At 34.8% G+C, this 19,016-nt stretch overlaps 1 protein-coding gene across 2 annotated transcripts in view; it reads left to right on the plus strand.

Moving 5' to 3' along the window:
- The window catches only part of Cnbd1 (cyclic nucleotide binding domain containing 1), a 249,918-nt gene that overhangs the window by 148,976 nt on the left and 81,926 nt on the right, over window positions 1-19,016 (plus strand). For both annotated transcript variants that reach the window (XM_050163547.1, XM_050163542.1), the window contains one exon: window positions 13,411-13,598. In XM_050163547.1, coding sequence (XP_050019504.1) covers window positions 13,411-13,598 — 188 coding nt within the window. The remainder of the gene's footprint in view (window positions 1-13,410; window positions 13,599-19,016) is intronic.

Consider the following 19,016-nt stretch of genomic DNA (forward strand, 5'->3'; position numbering starts at 1 on the left):
AAATGGCATTTTGTAAAAGTAAAGTGATGGTTAAGTTTTAAGATTACTGTCTAGTATGGTTGCAAATGATTTCTGAGCAGTTGATAGGGTTTTTTTTTTAAGTTTTTATTTGGAGTTTTGGCCAGAATGTTGTGATAATGGGTACTATTTTAGCAGCTGGTACTCAAAAACCAATCTTATAGTAGCACTATTAGAATCATGATGTCATTTTAACCAGGTAGAGTTGGTGTGGGGCCCCAGTCTTCTTCCTGAAAACTTGAAAGATTACTGCAGGGAAAGGATCTGTAGGAAATTCTGTTGTTTATTGTGGAAAACTTAAACATTATTTATATAGACATATACTTAATGAAAATATGATCTAGACAAAATAGGCATAGAAAAAGTAAAACTTTTTTCTAGTCTTTTTTTCTTTTGTCTCATACCAGGTGGCTCCTGACATGAGCTAGAAACTCTGAATTTTTTTTTAGCAACATGCTCAGGTTTAGGGTAGGACAGAGCCATTGTCTAAGTCCAAAGCTAGCTGTCTCTTTTTATATTTCTAAACATATATATTTGATCACCTGTCCTTATAAGCCATTTATACACACACACACACACACACACACACACACATGCACATACATACATATAGGTTTTTTTTTTTTTTTTTTTTTGCTTTTAGCATTCAAACTTCCAGGGTCTTTGAATTTTTGAAGGTGTGTATTTTTCTGTAAAGAAAAGAACAGAACCCTGATACCACCCTATATGGTTTCCTTACCACCTGTATGGTTGTCATCTTTGAGGATGAACTGTCATTTCTCTTTTTAAAGAGGTTTTTCTTTTTAAAAGCAAATATTTATTAATTTTGATGGTATCCATAGTTTTTCTTCTCCTCTGGAAACAAGAGCAAGACTTCTTCCCCAGCGTAGTGCATCTCCTGGTTTGGCAGCTGAATGAAGCTACGGGAGACCTGAGCCCCAGGATTCTGAGCCAACTGTTAAATTATGTCGGGTCAAGAAATACCAGGCCAACTACAAGATAGACCAATTATATTTTTCTTTATTATAAGGGGTAAACTCACGAAACAAAAACAAAAAGTTCAAACTTAGCTATGTAGCAAGAAAAACACACAGAGAGAATGAACCCTGGGCTACCCAGTGTTTTTCTCCAGGTACCCAAAAGGTTATGCCCTAACTTGGTCCCACCCCTTAAAGTGGGTTCATTGGCTGACAACGATTCCCTGTCACAGGTACTTGACCAATGGCGCATCTAGCAGAATGGAATACATACACCTATGTCAAGGTGGCCATTGTTAAAAGCTTATAATTTCACTTGGCAAGCTAAATTGCACTGTTTGGATAAGTCAACTTTGAAGTAATGCTGTTTAAGTAAGATCTCACTCTTTAGTAAGATTTATAGTCTACGCTTCTGCACTTGTATGGTCAATAAATATCCAAATTACTCATCGTACCCCTGAGAAACAATGGGCTTAGCTTCCTATACTTCTGGTTTATAAGGTATGGGATAGAGCCTAAATTATATTTTCAATATTCTATTGATGACAACAGTGAGTAATAAAAATTTAGTGGCAACCTAGTGCTGTCTTTCAGAGTTGAGTACTCAATGGTCAAAGTGCTTGCTTTCCTGGTCCAGATAATGCTCTAGGTACTAGGAAAGGACTTAATAGACATAATGTTTATCTTTAGTCTGTTTACAACAGATATAGGGCTACTTATGTAGAATTTTATGCATCTGAATCTCTGACAGGACGGTATGCAAGACACATTCTTTGTGTAATGAAAATTCCTTTTCTATTCCTTATTAAAACAAAACAGTAGCTATTCCTGTTTGCAGGTGAGGATCCCTAAAACATAAACGAATAATGCAGAGGCATAATGCTTGTAAATAAGTTTTCAACACCCTTCAGTCCAATTCTGAAAATTCTGAACTTGCCCTCTGTGCTTGCCACTGATTATGGAAAGTAATTGATCAGGCACCAGGCATTTAAAACTGCATTGGAATCTTGGCGACTCATGACTTTTGAAAAGATTTACATATTTTGAGAATTTTGCCCCAATGCTTCTCTATAATAATTGGTTCCATTAATTAGAGCTAAATGACAGAAAATAAATCAAAGAGTTTTGCCACGATTAAAATGATTTTAAACAGAGTAAAAAAAAAAACCCAAATGTTCAATATTGGTTTGCTATTAGCTTGAGGATAGTAATTAAAAATTACTTTGTTTTATAAGTGCTGAAAATGTATTTCTAATGGCATAAAGTATTGGAACACCTAAATGCCCTTCAATAAAAGATTGATTATTATCAGTTCAATGAAACTGTAGGCATTGACTTAAAAGAATGTACAGGTGTGTGTGTGTGTATACACCTATATGTGTATACAAAAGGTATTACATAAGAGTATAGCCAGGCAAACTTACAAATACATATAAAAGTATAAATATATAAATATGCATTATATATATTTAAAAATATAAGTGGATCCAGAATGATATTTTAATTTTGTTTTATCCAGGGTAGTTGACATTTTTTCTTTTTTCTTTGTTTTTAACATGCATTGATATTTTGCCTTCGTGTATGTTTGTATGAAGATGTCAAAAATCCTGGAACTAGAGTTACAGACATTTATGTGCTGGGAATTGAACCCAGGTCCTCTGGGAGAGCAGCCAGTGCTTTTAGCTGCTGAGCCATCTCACCAGCCCCAGAATGATATTTAAATGTCATTTAAATATCACAAACAGACCAAGCAACACAACTGTCACCCACTTTCAGAGGGCCTGTTTGGTTCCCAGCTCTCATAGCAGAATCCATGAGCTCCCATGAAATTGGGAGAGCCATCTCATGATCTTTTTTATTATTTTTATTGAGCTATATATTTTTCTCCACTCTACTTCCTTCCTCCTTTCTCTCTGTATATTCTCTCTCATCACCTCTGTGCTTTAATTTACCAAATTTACTCAAGATATCTTGTCTTTTTCTCTTTTCCATACATGTGGATCTATGAATGTCTCTCAAGGTCCTTTTTTTTTCGTTTAGGTTCTCTGGGATTGTGGACTCTAGTATGGTTTTCTTTGCTTTATGTACTACAAGCCATTTATGAGTGAGCACATATTATGTTTGTCTTTCCTGGTCTGGGTTACCTCACTCAATATGATGTTTTCTAAATCCGTCCATTTGCCTGCAAATTTCAAGATGCCATTGCTTTTTACCACTGCGTAGTACTCCACTGTGCAAAGGTACCATAATTTCTGCACCCATTTTTCAGTTGAGGGGCATCTAGGTTGTTTTCATGTTCCGGCTATTATGAATAATACTGCTATGAAAATAGTTGAGCACATATCTATGTGGTATGATTGAGCATTCTTTGGGTATACATCCAAAAGTGGTATTGCTGGATTCTGAGGTATATTCTTTCCTAATTTTCTGAGAAATTTCCACACTGATTTCCAAAGTGGCTGCACAAATTTTAATTCCCATTAGCAATGAAGGAGTGTTCCTCTTACCCCAAATGCTCTCCAGCATAAGTTGTTATCGATGTTTGTGATCTCGACAGTTGCGACAGGTGTAAGATGGAATCTCAGTGTTCTTTTGATTTGCATTCTTCTGATAACTAAGGATGTTGGGCATTTCCTTAAGTATCTTTCAGCCATTTGAGATTTGTCTGTCGAGAGTTCTCTGTTTAGTTCTGTACCCAATTTTTCTTGGATTTTTTTAATGTGAAGTTTCTTGAGATCTTTGTATATTTGGAGATCAGTCCTCTTCTGATTTATATTAGCGAAGATCTTTTCCCATTCTTTAGGCCACTGATTTCCTTGTTATTAATGTCATTTTCTTTCCAGAATTTTCTCAGTTTCAGGAGGTCCTATTTATTAATTGTTTCTCTCAGTGAACAATATTCAACTTTATATGGAAAAGCAAAACAAACAAACAAACAAAAAACCAGGATAACCAAAGTAATCCTGTGCAATAAAGGAACTTCTGAAGGAATCACAATCCCTGACTTCAAACTCTACTATAGAACTACAGTAATGGAAGCAGCCTGGTATTGGCATAAGAAAAGACTAATGGAATTGAATTGATGACCCTGATATCAATTCATAAACCTACAAACACCTGATTGTTGACAAAGAACCTAAAAGTATAAATTGTAAAAAAGAAGCATATTCAATAAATGGTGCTGGCATAACTGACTATGAACAAGTAGAAGAATGCAAATAGGTCTACATCTATCGCCATGCACAAAACTCAAGTCCAAATAGATCGCAGACCTCAACACAAAACCAACCACACTGAACCTCATAGAAGAGAAAGTAAGAAGTACACTTGAATGCATTGGCACAGATGACCACTTCCTAAATATAACCCCAATAGTCCAGACACTGAGAACAACAATTAACAAATGGGACCCCCCCCATCATGGTCTTGACCTTCCTTCCTCATATATTTCCTCCTCCCCCTCTTTAACTGGATTCCAGATTCTCTGCTGGGTGTTTGGTTGTGGATTTCTGCATCTGCTTCCATCAGTTACTGGATAAAGGTTCTATGACAATTAGGATATTCACCAGTCTGATTGCAGGAGAATGCTAGGTCAGGCACCCTCTCCACTATTGCTGGAATTCTTAGCTGGGATCATCCTTCCGGATCCCTGGGAATTTCCCTGCCACCAGGTTTCTCCCTAATACCATAATGGCTCCCTTTATCAAAATATCTTCATTTCTCTTCCTCTTTGTCCCTTCCCAAACTCAACTATCTTATTCCCTTATGTTCTCATTTCCCATCATCTCCCCTCTTTCTTGTAGGAGATTATGAGCAAGTCCTGTTAACCTTCCCCTCTTTTCTCTTGTTGGATATTTGATTGGTGACTCATGCAACAGTGTATCACCAAAATACGACTTTACCAGCAGTCAAACTAATGGGGTAAATGATATGATTTGTTCCTACCATCGTCTACATGTACCCTTTCCATTATAAGGCCAAATAGCTCATGCTTTTATTGTAATAAAGAAAGCTAATGTAAGAGAAACAAAAGCAAATGATTTTCTATTTCTTCTACATGTATAGATGAGATATTTGTCCCATAATAAATTGAGTCATGTGAACTATAATTAGATATGTATATTTTTCAAGAAAGTTCTACATTCAAATTGAGAACAAACATTTTATTCCGAAGGCGTATACTTTCCCTCAGTTGTTAATAAAATATCAAGTTTTACTTGCTTATATGATATACAGAAATTCAAGTTGCATCTTGTGGTTCTTTAAAAATTTATAAACCTGTGTTTTTCTTCACCTAACCATTTCCAGATCCTTTGGAGTTTTCAAGACATGTAGTTCTAACAACTCAGATCCTTCCCTATCAAAGTGTCAGCTCATTAGATACACAACCTTTGTAGTTCTCTTTGTTCCTTCATCTTAAGAGAAAAGCCAGTCTAAGTGTCTGCTCTCTCCATTGGCTTTATTCATGTGTACGCCTCTCTCCGTCTGCTGTGATTTTAAAGTGTTTCCCCCATTCAGTCCCTTGTTCCCAGGCTGCCGACTTTCAATCTGCCACAGAGGCTCAATTCTCTGGTGCAATTCTACACAGCTGTTTGTGCCTTCTGGTCTTTTTATATAGCCATTAGATTTTTTGAGGTGCCTTACTTGAGCAGGTTTCCTAAATTTGCCTTTAACTGTATAGCCTTTTATACATTCAGTTCCTGAAAATAAACAAGGAAATAATATTATTACTTATGTAAATGAAGTATATGTTTCTAAGTAATCATGGAATTAAACATGCTATCTTTTGTTATTATACTATAAAATGATTCTATTTAAAGATCACTTATATTAACTGTATCAAAATTACTAAAAAGGGACAGAGGAGATGGCAGTCAGTACAAATCATGAATTAGGTATTGATTTGCAGTCTTGTTTCAGACTAGAGATAGATTACATGATATTACAGTGTGATGCTCCACAGAAGTAGTTAAAAACAGCTGCCAGTTAGCCTGAGGATTTTTGCAATGTACTGTATTGTAAGGCTATCATGAACATGGAATAGATGTATTTTTTATCTGACTTTTTAAAATTTATGTAACCTTATAATAAATTGAAAAATGTTTGTAATAAAATACTTTAAATATATTCATAAAGAAAAGAGCATTCGTAAAAGCAATGAATAATCTGAAGCTAAAGTTGAGTAAATAGAAACTCATCCAATAGTTATACTTTAAAGGATTAATATTATAATAATTAAACTAATATGCAGATCAAATACAATAATTAGTAAAAAACACCAATTTATACAAATTGATAAATTTTTTAAAATTCATATGAAAATTTAGAGCATTCAGATAAAAACAAACATTATGGAAAATAGGTAATTAACAGGAGGGCCCACATATATCTATTTCAGAAGTTACTACAAATATCTTTAGCATCAAATAATATATATCAGTATGTAGACACATATGTCAATCAATATAACATTAAGTCCATGAATAATAACTTAATGGTATGGTTTATTTTTAGATTTTATTTCTAAGATAATCTAGTGGTTTAAGCAAAAATCTTCAAAGAATGTGGCTTGGTCAGGTGTATCCATATAATAAGTAATAATATATTTGTGCTGGGCCAAAATTGATTAAAGATTAAGTGGAGGAAGAAAAACTATTAAACTCTTAAATTGCAGATTAATTTTCAGTAACTATAACCAGGGTTATAAATGACAAAAAATTGTATAATTTTCACTATGTAGAAGTTAAAATACTTTGATTATCAAAAAAACCAAGAAGACTAAAAGCGATGGTCCAAAGCATCATTTGAATCTCAATGGTGCCTCCATGTAGACCCCATGGCTTCTTCTTGCTCAGCTGCTGAAGCTCCCAGAATTGCCAACATTGTGGAAAACTGGCTTTGGTACATTAGGTAGTATTATTTCTCCATGCAAAGTCCTACACATAGTTCCTTAAGTTTCTGCAGAGTGTGTACTTTGTTTTTATGCTAAGGAATAAAATTTACACAAAGACAAAAGGAAGCAGCAGAAGAAAAATGTAAGTTTTTCTTACATTAAGTTCTTAAAGAACCTTGTATCTGTGTAAAAGCACATATAATAAGCGCCTCTTCACCATGGAGACTGAATAAACTACTTTACTGAGAAGTCAATAATCCTCATATAGTCATATACAGAATAAATAAGCAAACATTTTTGAACAATGAATCCTCCTATTTTTGTAAGAGATTCTAATAAAAAGGACTTGGATCTTTAAAGCTGTTATAAATAATTGCCAAAAATGAATAAAATAATCAATTTCTTAATCTAATATTTATAAATATGCAGCTATTTTAATTGTAGGTAATTAAAAATATTCCTCAAACTAAATAAGCAGTGTCCCAATAATCCATCAGCAAATGAACAGACAAGTCAGAAATGCTTCTTATTCAGGTAGCTTCCACAATAGCACAGCCCTCTCAATACAGACTTGATGGTCTTCAGGATTCCAGGACGTCCTGTAACCTTGCTGCAGAAGCTGCAGCAGCACCATACGACACCTAGCCCAGAAAACACTGATTCTAAACATGAAGTACAGTTTCTATTAAAACTTTTGCAGTAACTTGAAAAGGAAAATTCAGTCACAGATTGTGTGTATTGCTATGAATTAGATGGATTCTTAATTTTTCACTAAATCTTTTCCTTCTGTAACAGGCTTGCACAGGACGGATCCGATTTAAATATGGCAATTTTTGCAATTTGTCTTAGCATAACTTTTCTTAGCATCATTCTTATCCATTCCAGTCAAGAAAAGGGTGATTTAATTAGGAAATCTTTCCCTGAAGATCGATTCCTCAACATCTCTGAAAAGAGCATTCATTCTTTATTCTGTGACTCCAGCCACTTTGTTTCCCCAGAGCTTCCCCCTCTGTGTTATTTTTCTCTGTGAAAGCCTTCATTCCATCCAGCTCGTGATTCAGCTCCAGTAGACATTGTTCTGAGCGCCACGTGCCAGAGCCTGGGTCTCACTCATATGGACTGTTGCTTTGAATCACCTCCTCCCCACAAGTTTAGACTAATATAGGTCTTTTTCTATGAGTTGTTTCAGATGTGAAATCTTAAAAACAAGAACATGTAAGCTACTTACTTTTCCTCTTATGGTAACTGAGTTCTGTTTTACAGATTTACTTGTTCTTTCTCAGCTTCTTTTTCTTTTTCCCATTCTTATTGGTCAATTCAGTCCTCCATTCACTTCTCTACATAGGGATTACTTCCATCAGCTCCCCACTGGTCTCACTTCCTGTTTCCAGAAAATTTGTATGATTCATCACTGTGCCACACGTATTTTCTCTCCTAATGAAATATCATCATAGGAAATGCTGTAAGCTATTAATATTTTAAAATACAAATAAGGGAAAAGAGGATTTTTTTCTTAATCCCCCTAAGCTCAGCTAGCCATTGTCCTCATTTTGGATTATTTTCTTATTCTAGTTGTATTCCTTTTTTATGTGAAATTCTGTCATTTCAGTTCCTGCTTTCGATTTAACATCTCTATAAGCACTACTTTTTAATAACTACAGGTAGAATTAGATATGTTTAATTTAGGAGATCAATATTCCTACTCTGAATATTGTTGTCTTAAACAAAATCTGCTCTGAACAAACATTTGCTTATTTGTTTTAATTTTAAAAGGAGTAAATGGAGATAAACCTGCAGTTGTGATATATTGAACAAAAGAAAATTATTTAAAAAGCTAAATTAATGCTCAGCCTTCAAATTTTTCTTTATAAATATTATACGTGTCCACACTCTATTGTGATTATATTCTTTCTCCTTCCTCTCCCCCTCAAATTCCTACAGCACTTTTCCCAACCATTTGTTCCTATGTGGAACTTCATTTGTCCTTCTTTTTCTTTCACAATTCCCAAGAAAATTGCCATCCTCTCCTCTATCGTCCATCTTTTCAGTTACAGGCGGGGTCTCATGACATCCTTCATTACCCACACTGAGATGTGGTTGGAAGATGCTTGGTTTTGTGCAGGTAAACCAGAGTTGACATGAAGTTGTGAGTACAACAGCCAGGTCCTGCCAGATGACAGCATTTCCTCATCCTCTGTTCTAGAGTTTTCACATCTTCTGTTAGCTCACTTGTGTGGGATTTTCCCAGCTTCTTTATGTAGGCATTTAGTGCTATGAACTTTCCTCTTATCACTGCTTTCATTGTGTCCCATAAATCTGGTTATGCTCTGTGGTCATTTTCATTGAATTTTAGAAAGTCTTTAATTTATTACTTTATTTCTTCCTTGACCATTAGTGCTTCAGGTGAGCATTGTTTAATTTTTATGCATTTGAAGGCTTTCTGAAATTAGTATTGCTGTTAAATTCTAATCATAAAATATGTTGATCTGATAAGATACATGGGGTTATTCCAATTCTTTTGTATCTGTTGAGGTTTGGTTTGTTACCTAGTAGACTCAGAGATTCACCTCTCTAGGTGTAGGTTGGATTTTATCTTTGTACACAAAACAATGAATATTCTCCTTTTCCTTCATACCATTTACATCTTCTGCCTTTTATTTATTTATTTATTAAAGATTTCTGTCTCTTCCCCCCAGCCGCCTCCCCTTTCCCTCCCCCTCCCCCAGTCAAGTCCCCCTCGTTAGTCCAAAGAGCAGTCATGGTTCCCTGCCCTGTGGAAAGTCCNNNNTCCCTCCCCCTCCCCCAATCAAGTTCCCCTCCCTAATCAGCCCAAAGAGCAATCAGGGTTCCCTGCCCTGTGGGAAGTCCGAGGACCACCCACCTCCATCCAGGTCTAGTAAGGTGAGCATCCAAACTGCCTAGGCTCCAACAAAACCAATAGGTACAGTAGGATCAAAAACCTATTGCCATTGTTCTTGAGGTCTCATCTTCTGCCTTTTATCAAAATCCACTTAAGTCTTAATTCATTCAACAAATGCCTGATTTGTTGACAAAACCCCCAAATAATCCAGATGTATTCTTAGAACTGGAAATCCTAGAGCAGAGCATGGTTTCATCTTTGAGGAGTGTGGTATATTTAGCTAACATCTGAGTGTGAAGTGGTCCATGCCACTAATGTTGTGTACAAGGTTGCTTAAGGTATACATTAGTTATTCTGAATAAAGCTGGCCGGGAGCAAGAAAGTCTTCCCTGAGCAGAAGATGACACTTAAATTCAGTTTGTATGTCAAAGGAGTATTATCCAGTTGACACTATGACCTTATTCATGCACAACTGTTTGGAACAATTAGCTCATTCTGGAATGGTTGATCTTGAAAGCCTGTGTACCAGAGGAAGAGAGATAGTAATTGACAAACATTTGCTTTAATCAACCTATGTGTTTGGCTTTTAACCTCTGAAATTGTCAATAATAAGATGATCAATTAAAATTCCCTCTAGTTTTAAAATGTTCTTTGTTCTCCTTTCATAAGTGGTCAAGAATTGTTTCTTTTAAAAATATGAAATTATGTAATGTCACTTTTTTAAATCTTCAAAAAGTATTTCTTTGGATTTTGTTTGTAATATAAATTAGCCATTCAATTAATTTTTATAAAAATTAGCCCTAGTGGGGTAAATTTTTATTAAGTCGTAATATCCTAGCGTCTAGCATTCTATATTTTATGCTTTAGAAACAACTATTTTTATAATATTGTCTGAGTTTTCTAAGATTCTTGAATCCCTTTTACTTAAAATTTACAGGAATTTTTTACATATTTTGAACATGTAAATAGGAAGTCTATTTTTTCAAAAGCTCATATTATCATATTCTTTCACAGATCATAAAATTAGCAACAGTTTTTATTTGTTTGTATTTTGTCTTTTGAATACTGAACTGCGTGTATTGTCTTTAAGCATTTTTATGGTGTCTTAAATTATCACTGACAAATTTGTTAACTCTGTTTCTGCTTTAATCCAGTTAAATTAATTTAAAGAAACATTTTAAGTTTTAATTATAGAATTCTGATATACATAATAAACATTCTTTCTTACTGAGAATTTTTGTGGCTTTATAAAATCAGCATGTACACATTATATGTATGGTATAGATGTATTGTACACATATGTCATATATTCCTATGTCTGTGTTTGCATGGCTACAAATTTGTATGTGTATGTGTGTGTGTGTGTGTGTGTGTGTGTGTGATATGTTCTTTAGACATAGCAATATATTCATTAGCTTGCAAATCCTGAAGGACAAGAATGTTTTCTTGAGAAGATCAGTGAAATTTTACTCATTCCCAAGGTGACCGCATATTATTTGCAGGGTTCTGTTTATGGTGGGAGTTCCTAGTGTGACATCTGTTTCCTAATTATCACATGTACTCTGACTGCTGATATTCTATGATTTCTAAGGGAGAATACTATGAAATAGTTTTTATCACAATGATTTGCATTGTTAAGGTAGAAATCCACACATAATCACATGATATTTCTTTTTTTTTTTAAATCAAAGTAGGCTTATTTAAATATGTTCTTGCAAACCGGAGAGCATTGTATTTGGGTGTTAGATTTATGAGAATTATCTATAGTATCTCATTTTATAAGATACCATTCTTTAAATAGAGTTGCTGAAATTTGGTGTCCTTTACATGGGTTATGTTTTCAAAAACAATGTTACTACGTATGCATGTTGGTACACCAATCATTCTTAGAGCCAAGAAAAATATCAATACAGACAAATGGTTCAGCTTCTGAAATGGCGAATTAAAGGGCATTGTTCAAACAAATTGAGGACTTATTTATCTTATAATAAGACATCAAAAAAACTTAGTAAATGTCAGGATCATGTAATTGTCCTACCTTTCATGTCAGTTTCAAGAAACGTGTCTTAGTTCCAATATCATATCCCAGTTCCTGGCAGCACAAAGAGTGGATGTGAAGACTTGGAAAGAATGTTTCCTAATATTTTCCTAATTGGGTGGCATGTATGAACATGCATGTTAAGAGCATGTGAGAAGTGATATTTTTAACATTGCCTATATGGCATCCAAGAAAATTATAGCTTTCTTAGTCAAGGAAAAGAAAGCAATTTACAATGAGAAAGCAATAGCAACCTTGCATCAGAATTCACACTGGACATATCTTTCTCTGCTTCAGTAATGTGACTTCAGTAATGCCTGTTTAATTTGGCCAAAACCCAAACACAGGTGTCTCTGTCTTCTGATTCACTTCTATCTTCACCCTACACACTCAGTCACAGATAACTTAATTAATAGAATTATTTATCTTATCTTCTTTCACCATACAGATTATTTACTACCCAGCATGCAATACATTTTATTCTTAGACATCCATGCAGAACCAATGTCTACTTTAAAAAATCATTAAAATTACTCCCCCATGTCATTGGAAGAGTTAATACTCAAGTTAGAGAAAAAAAAGGTACAGAGAATATGAGCAACTGATGCCTTTGGGAGTAGAATAAAGACATACAATTGCCTCTGATTATAGGTTAGCAAAGTTTCTGTTTACTGAAAATGAGTGAGCAATTTATAGGATATTTCACAACACTTTAATGATGTTATTCAGTCATAAAGTTATGTGAACAGTTGAGAAATGGGGAAATATACCATCCACTTTCCATATCCTAAAAATGCTTTTCAAAACCCTGTAGTGAAATTTTAAATTGTGTTGGAGTACTAACAGTGAAATACTCTTGCCAGGACTGCAGGTGGAAAAGGGAGCTTCAGGAATCAGATAAGCCGAAAAGCTGTGGAGACAATGTGGAGTAGAACAAGTACTATACAAATCAGCCTTTGCAAACCATTTATTCAGCTAGTCCACTATCTCTTCAGAGCAAATATTAATGGAATTCTTAGTAGGCCTGTCTCACTATATAAAATAGGCAAACTGAAAATTTGGGGGGAGAGGGTAAAGGTTAAAGGTATTCTTAAACCTATTTTCCTTTTTTTTTTTTTTTTTTTTTTTTTTTTTTTTTGGTTTTTCGAGACTTTTTTTTTTTTTTTTTTGGTTCCTGTCCTGGAACTCGCTCTTGTAAACCAGGCTAACCTCGAACTCACAGAGATCCTCCTGCCTCTGCCTCCCGAGTGCTGGGATTAAAGGTGTGCGCCACCACCGCCCGGCAAACCTATTTTTCTTATAGAAGTTTAGTCTATTAGCAAGAAAACATGTTATCTCGCTCTCTTTTTTATTAAAATATAATACTTTTATTAATATATAAAGCTACATGGCATGCTTAAAACAGGAGGGTTTAATGGTATAATTGTATTCTAACAAAATATTACAAACTAAAAATAGAAAAAATTAAGCATTCATTTGTTATTCTTGTTATTTCACCGTGAATTTCTAGTGTTGGGCCGAGGTTATCATGATACAGTAGGCTGTAAAGAATTTACATGAGGTACAGCAGGTATAATCTATTTGTCAGTCAGATCATTATCTATTTGGTTTCAATTTATTTCAGTGATTGGTGATGATGGACTTTATATCATACTGAAGGGTCTTGCTCGACCTCAGGTAAAGGTATTAAGAAGTCTGACTGATGATGAAGACTCGGTTATCTCTTCAATATCCAGAGAAAGCCTTGTTTTTGATGCACAGTTGAAAGACTCCACAGTGGCTGAGATATACCTGCCTTCACCGCAGTTAGTGGTAAGAAGTTTTAGCTTTTGTAAAGACAGAGTTAAAACTATAACAAAATTTTTGTATCTTAGATTTCTAGATTCCAAAATCTTCAGGCACTCAAGTTTGCCCAAATAAGGTAGCCTTAAAATGTAAATGACACTGATGCTATTGACCTTAACATTTGATCAAGACTATTAATGAAGGAATCCTTTAGAAGCATATTGCACACTTGCAATGGCTGTGTGTTGCAATATATACACTTATAAGACATAAGCAAGGCTGATTCAGTGGAAGAGGAATTGTGCTAGCTTTGGGTGAAGAAGCAAGAGCAGATGACTTGAAGGGGGATAGACAAAAATGTGTTTTTATTATGCTTTTCTTCAAGCATTTTTTTTTGAGACAGGGTTTCTCATACCTTTGGACCACTTCCTGAAACACTCTGTAGACAAGCTGAGCCTTGAACTCACAGAGATCCACCTGCCTCTGCTTTCCAAGTGCTGGGATTAAAGGCATGCACCACCACCACCCAGATATTATGTTTTTCTTAAAAGCAATACTAAAGGAACCAAGGAGTTGATCTCATTATAATAACTAAGACATTATTATATTTTTTCTTATAGACAATCTATCAACATAAAAATGCAAGTTTAATCACTTTTGGATTTGTGTAGACTCCTTATGGATGTTAGATTAGTGCTTTTTCTTTCCTTTTTTATTAAATACTTTAAAAATTTTTTAAAATGACCTCATTTTCCCTTTTCCTGTTCCTTCCTCCAATCCTTCCATATCTGAATCCTTCTTGCTCCCTCTCAATTTATGGCCTCTCTTTCTTTAATGTTCTTTAATTGTTTTTGTTACATGTATAAAAATCGAGGCAGGAAGACTCACCCTAAAACGCAGAGCCACCGTAATATGGCTTTTATCTCTCTCTGCCTCCTAGCAGTGGACTGGATGTGATCAATGCCTTGCACTCTTGCCCTGGCGACTGCCTATATCTTCAGATATTAAACCTACACAAATTCTTCCTTACTTACACTGCTTCTGTCAGGTATTTGTCACAGTGAGAAGAAAAGACAAATGTCTCTTTCCTCAGAGATCTAGTTTTCCTTCCAGAGGTTTTTTGGCTCCTTTGCTGTTTATTTCTAAATATGTTTTTGAGATTGATATGTATAGAATTATAAGCATGGTATCTTTCTCTCTGCTTGTTGTTGGTGTAAGAACTAATTCTGATGTTTCTAAGTCAATTTTGCATCCTGCTAATTTGCTGCCCTGATTGATAATTCCTACAAGTTTTCTGGTGGAGTTTTTCAGTGCTCTTATTATAAGAAGATATCATCTGCAAGCAGGGATATTTTGACTTCTTTGCTGATTTGCATCTCTTAAATTTCCTTCTCTTACCTTATTGCTTCAGATGATGCTTTGAGCACTAAATTGAAAAGAGGTGGGGGTGGTGGACAGCCCTGTCACAATCCTGTTTTTAATGGGTGTAGCACGAATAATAAACACCCAGAGACAGATATAGGGGTTAAAGCTGTAGATCAGAGAAGTAGAACAGTAGTAAGTCACTACAGAGACATTTTACATCTACCAATGATCAAACTGAAGGGGCAATCTTCAGACTGCCTAGAGTGCGCTGTGTCTCTACCAAACCTCAGACTCCACCCTCCAGTGAGTTCCTGTCTCTTCCCCTTTATATTCCTTTCCTCGCCCAGTTAAATAGATCCTGTCTCCACCTCCCTAGTGCTGGGATTAAAGGTGTGAGCCTTTATATATTACTGAATTGATATTTTTATTTCAAGGAACATTTTTTAATTGTTTTTTTTTTATTGACCTATAAGTCTTTCTCCACTTTCGTCCCTTCCTCCCCTCCCCTCCTTTCCTCTCCTATGACCCCCATGCTCCCAATTGACTCGAGATCTTATTATTTTCTACTTCCAATGTAGATTAGATCCATGTATGTATCTCTTTGGGTCCTCTTTGTGGTCTAGGTTCTTGGGGATTATGAACTGTAGGCTGGTATTTCTTTGCTTTATGTCTAAAGGCCATTTATGAATGAGTAGTTATATATTTGTCTTTCTTGGTCTGGGTTACCTCACTATTTTCCCACAAATTTCAAGGTGTCATTACTTTTTTTCTGCTGTATAAAACTTCATTTTGTAAATATACCATATCTGCTTTATCCATTCTTCGGTTGGGGGACATTTAAGTTGTTTCCAGGTTCTGGCTATGACAAATAATGTTGCTATGAACTGGAGTTGAGTACATGTCTTTTTGATATGATTGAGTATCCTTTTAGTATATACCCAAAAGTGGTATTGCTGGGTCTAGAGGTAGTGAGCCATCAGATGTGGGTTCAAGAAAGGAAATCTATTCCCCTGCAGTAGCAGTGAGCCCTCTTAGCCACTGAGCCATCTCACAAGACCCTAGAATATACCTTTAAAATCTTCTGCTAAATGCATGCTAAAGAGGAAGGAATGGGGACTGAATGATCTCAGATCAAATTCTAGTCCTCTTGTTTGTGGACTATGGGAATCTGGGGGAACATAAGACTCTTCACTGTTGTTAGGTTTTATCCTTTACCTTATCAACTTGCAAAGAATAATGGAGACAACTTGTGAATATCCAAGAAACCAAATGGCCATCCATGGTCAGAGAAATGGGGAAAATAAAACTGAGAAAAGGCCACTGAAGACGTAGAAAGCATAGGAAATAAATTCTCTGCATGATAAAAATTTACTGAATAGTTAAAATTTTTATGTAACTTAATGACTGACTAAAATTATTCCTGTGCACAAAAGTAAAACAGAGTATTAAATGGTGATTAGAGTATAATAAAGTAAAGAGAATAAAAAGTAAAACAAAGAAAAAGAAAAAAATAATAAATGAAACCCTTTAAACACCTAATTATTCTAATTTGTTCCTGTAATCAGCCATCTAGATTTGAACACTTAACCTTTGAAACATTTGCCTCAAGTTTCAAGAGAAGCTGGGATTAGAGAGCATAATACCGTGTCTATTTTTAGAAATGCTTTAAATATACTTTATATATAATGCTTTATATATATATATATCTTTGATTATTTTTTCTTTTTTTACTGATGGCCAGTTGTATATGCCAATGTGACTAGACTAAGGAAGTTGGTAGCTGGCAAAACATTATTTCTGGGTGTGGTATGCCTCCTGGTTGTTCAGTAGACTGAGAGATAAGAACCACCCTTATCAATGTGAGTGGTCAACCTTTTGTCTATTGAAAAATGGAACAGAACACAAGAGTAGAGAATGGTGAATTGGCTGTTTATTGAGTTGAAACATGAAGATTTTGGTGCCCTTGGTAATTTATTATATTATATATTGAAACATAGTGTCTATGTGTTGTACATAGACTTAGCATATTTTTATGTTCTTGATATGTGTAACTATTTTATTAATAGCGTTGTAGAATATTATTTTAAGGTGTGTTATTTTTGTTTGTGCTCAGGATCATTTAATCAATGATGCAAAGATGTGTTTGATTAAGTAAAATTCACCTGCAGTTAGGAAGTTGAATCAGTAACTAGCTGATGGGAAGTTGTAGGGAGAAGCCAGGTGGAGAAAGGTTTTTAAGGAGGGAGAAGAAGCAGGAGGGTGAGCTTCTTGCTATTTAGTCTCTCTGAGGAGCAGAATTTCACAACAACCTTTGAATCTCTTTAGAGTTCTTTAGAAGGACAGAGATTTAGGTAAATTCCGTTTGTAGTTTTGAAAGAGTTGGTGCTGAGGGAACAGAATTCCCTCCAGCCCTGGCTCTTGCCCCTTAGTCTTAACAGCAACTGGTGGAGTTGCAGTTGCTGATAGGACAACCATGGCTTAAACGGGAGCAACAATTTAAAGAAAAGGACAAGTTTGAGAACTTTTTTTTTTTTCCTATTAGAAAAGCTTTGGTTTTTGCTTTTTTTTTTCCTCTAAATCCTCACTGATACAACTTGACCAGGGTCCCTGATCAAAAGTAGGCATATAAATATTTAGTGTGGTTCTGCCTATTATAGTAGTATATTAGAAAAATATAAATACTTGAAAGTATCTTTTTTGAATAAATGATTATCTTCTGGACTTTTCCTTATGTTTAGTTTTATAGACATTTTCATACCTGGATGAGTTTGACATAATAGATTCTGCCTTGGATAATAAGGCTATGGTGGGCCTGCCTGAGATCTCATGTGAGATCTTCAAATTCCCGCTGTGACATGAGGGACTAACTGAGGTTATAATAGAAACAGGAGGTGGGCTCTAGGATTAGTTCTGAGGATGAGAAGGAGACTTCCCCAGGTCCTAGTGGAACTCTCTTCATATTTTGTTTCGTGTCTCTTGGCTAAATAATTTTTATATATGCACACTATCAATATTCTCTAATATCTTTGTGTTCCTTTCTTCTGAGTTAAATATCAGAAAGAATTTTAAGCATGTTAGAAACAGTCCGTATTATTCATTTACACTTAAATTTGTAGTAATCAACAATGCTTTTTGCTTTTAGCATCATAGTATTCAAACTCTGTGCATTATTTTTCCTTTGGTAGTGTGTTGTGTTTTTCTGACTGAAAGTCATCTTAAAGTTGTTTGTTCAGCATAATATACAGAACCAGCATCTTGTTTGTTTTTCTCAAGCTCTACATTGCCATTTTACGTAAATATAATTTCCAGGTTGTAAGTTACTCTACCTGAGCTCTTTGAAGATGGCAGTATTTACAGAACAAAGTAGAAATATTATAAAACTGAAAAATTTAAAACCAATTCAATGAAATAATTACAAAGGAGAGAGGCACTGAAAGCCTTACGATTTCACAATTAATATTGCAGGGTCCAGTGATTATGACTAGTTGAACAAGAAAGAAAGTTTCCATAAGTATTTAGAAGTTGTTGTGAACCGGTAAATTGGACAAATTTGGACTAAATTGGGACTGGGTAATAACATTAAGAAATTCTGAGGAACATAAGGGATAAAATGTCTGCTTGAAATTCTTAGTAACAGTTTTGTAAGGGGGCAGCTGGAAGAGCAGAATAATTAAGGTTCATCTCTCAACTCAGAACCTGAGTACTGAGCACTGACAGAACTCATTCTTTATGTGTTCCTTTATTTGAAAAGCTTAATTTTGCAATCACTGTCAATCACAGACTATGTTTGCAACATTCTTTTTGGGTTCTTCTGAAGTTTTGATGTATGTCCATCTGCCAATCTGCTCAACACCCTTAATTCTATTCCTTCCACAATTATATATTTTAAGAACTAATTAAATGTTGTATATGAATTCAATTTGATTTGCTTTATTCTGTATGTATCCTTTCAGTAAATTTTATTTACAGTTTTAATTGTTATTTTCCTTCCAAAATATTTTTGTTGTTTTTTATTTCATGTTTTGATTTTATGTCTAAATAAAATCACTGTTCAATGTGAATAGGTTCTTTCGTTTGTCA

This window comes from Alexandromys fortis, unplaced genomic scaffold (genome assembly GCF_014885135.2).
Source record: "Alexandromys fortis isolate MF-2015 unplaced genomic scaffold, M_Fortis_MF-2015_v1.1 scaffold_18, whole genome shotgun sequence".
NCBI lineage: Eukaryota > Metazoa > Chordata > Mammalia > Rodentia > Cricetidae > Alexandromys > Alexandromys fortis.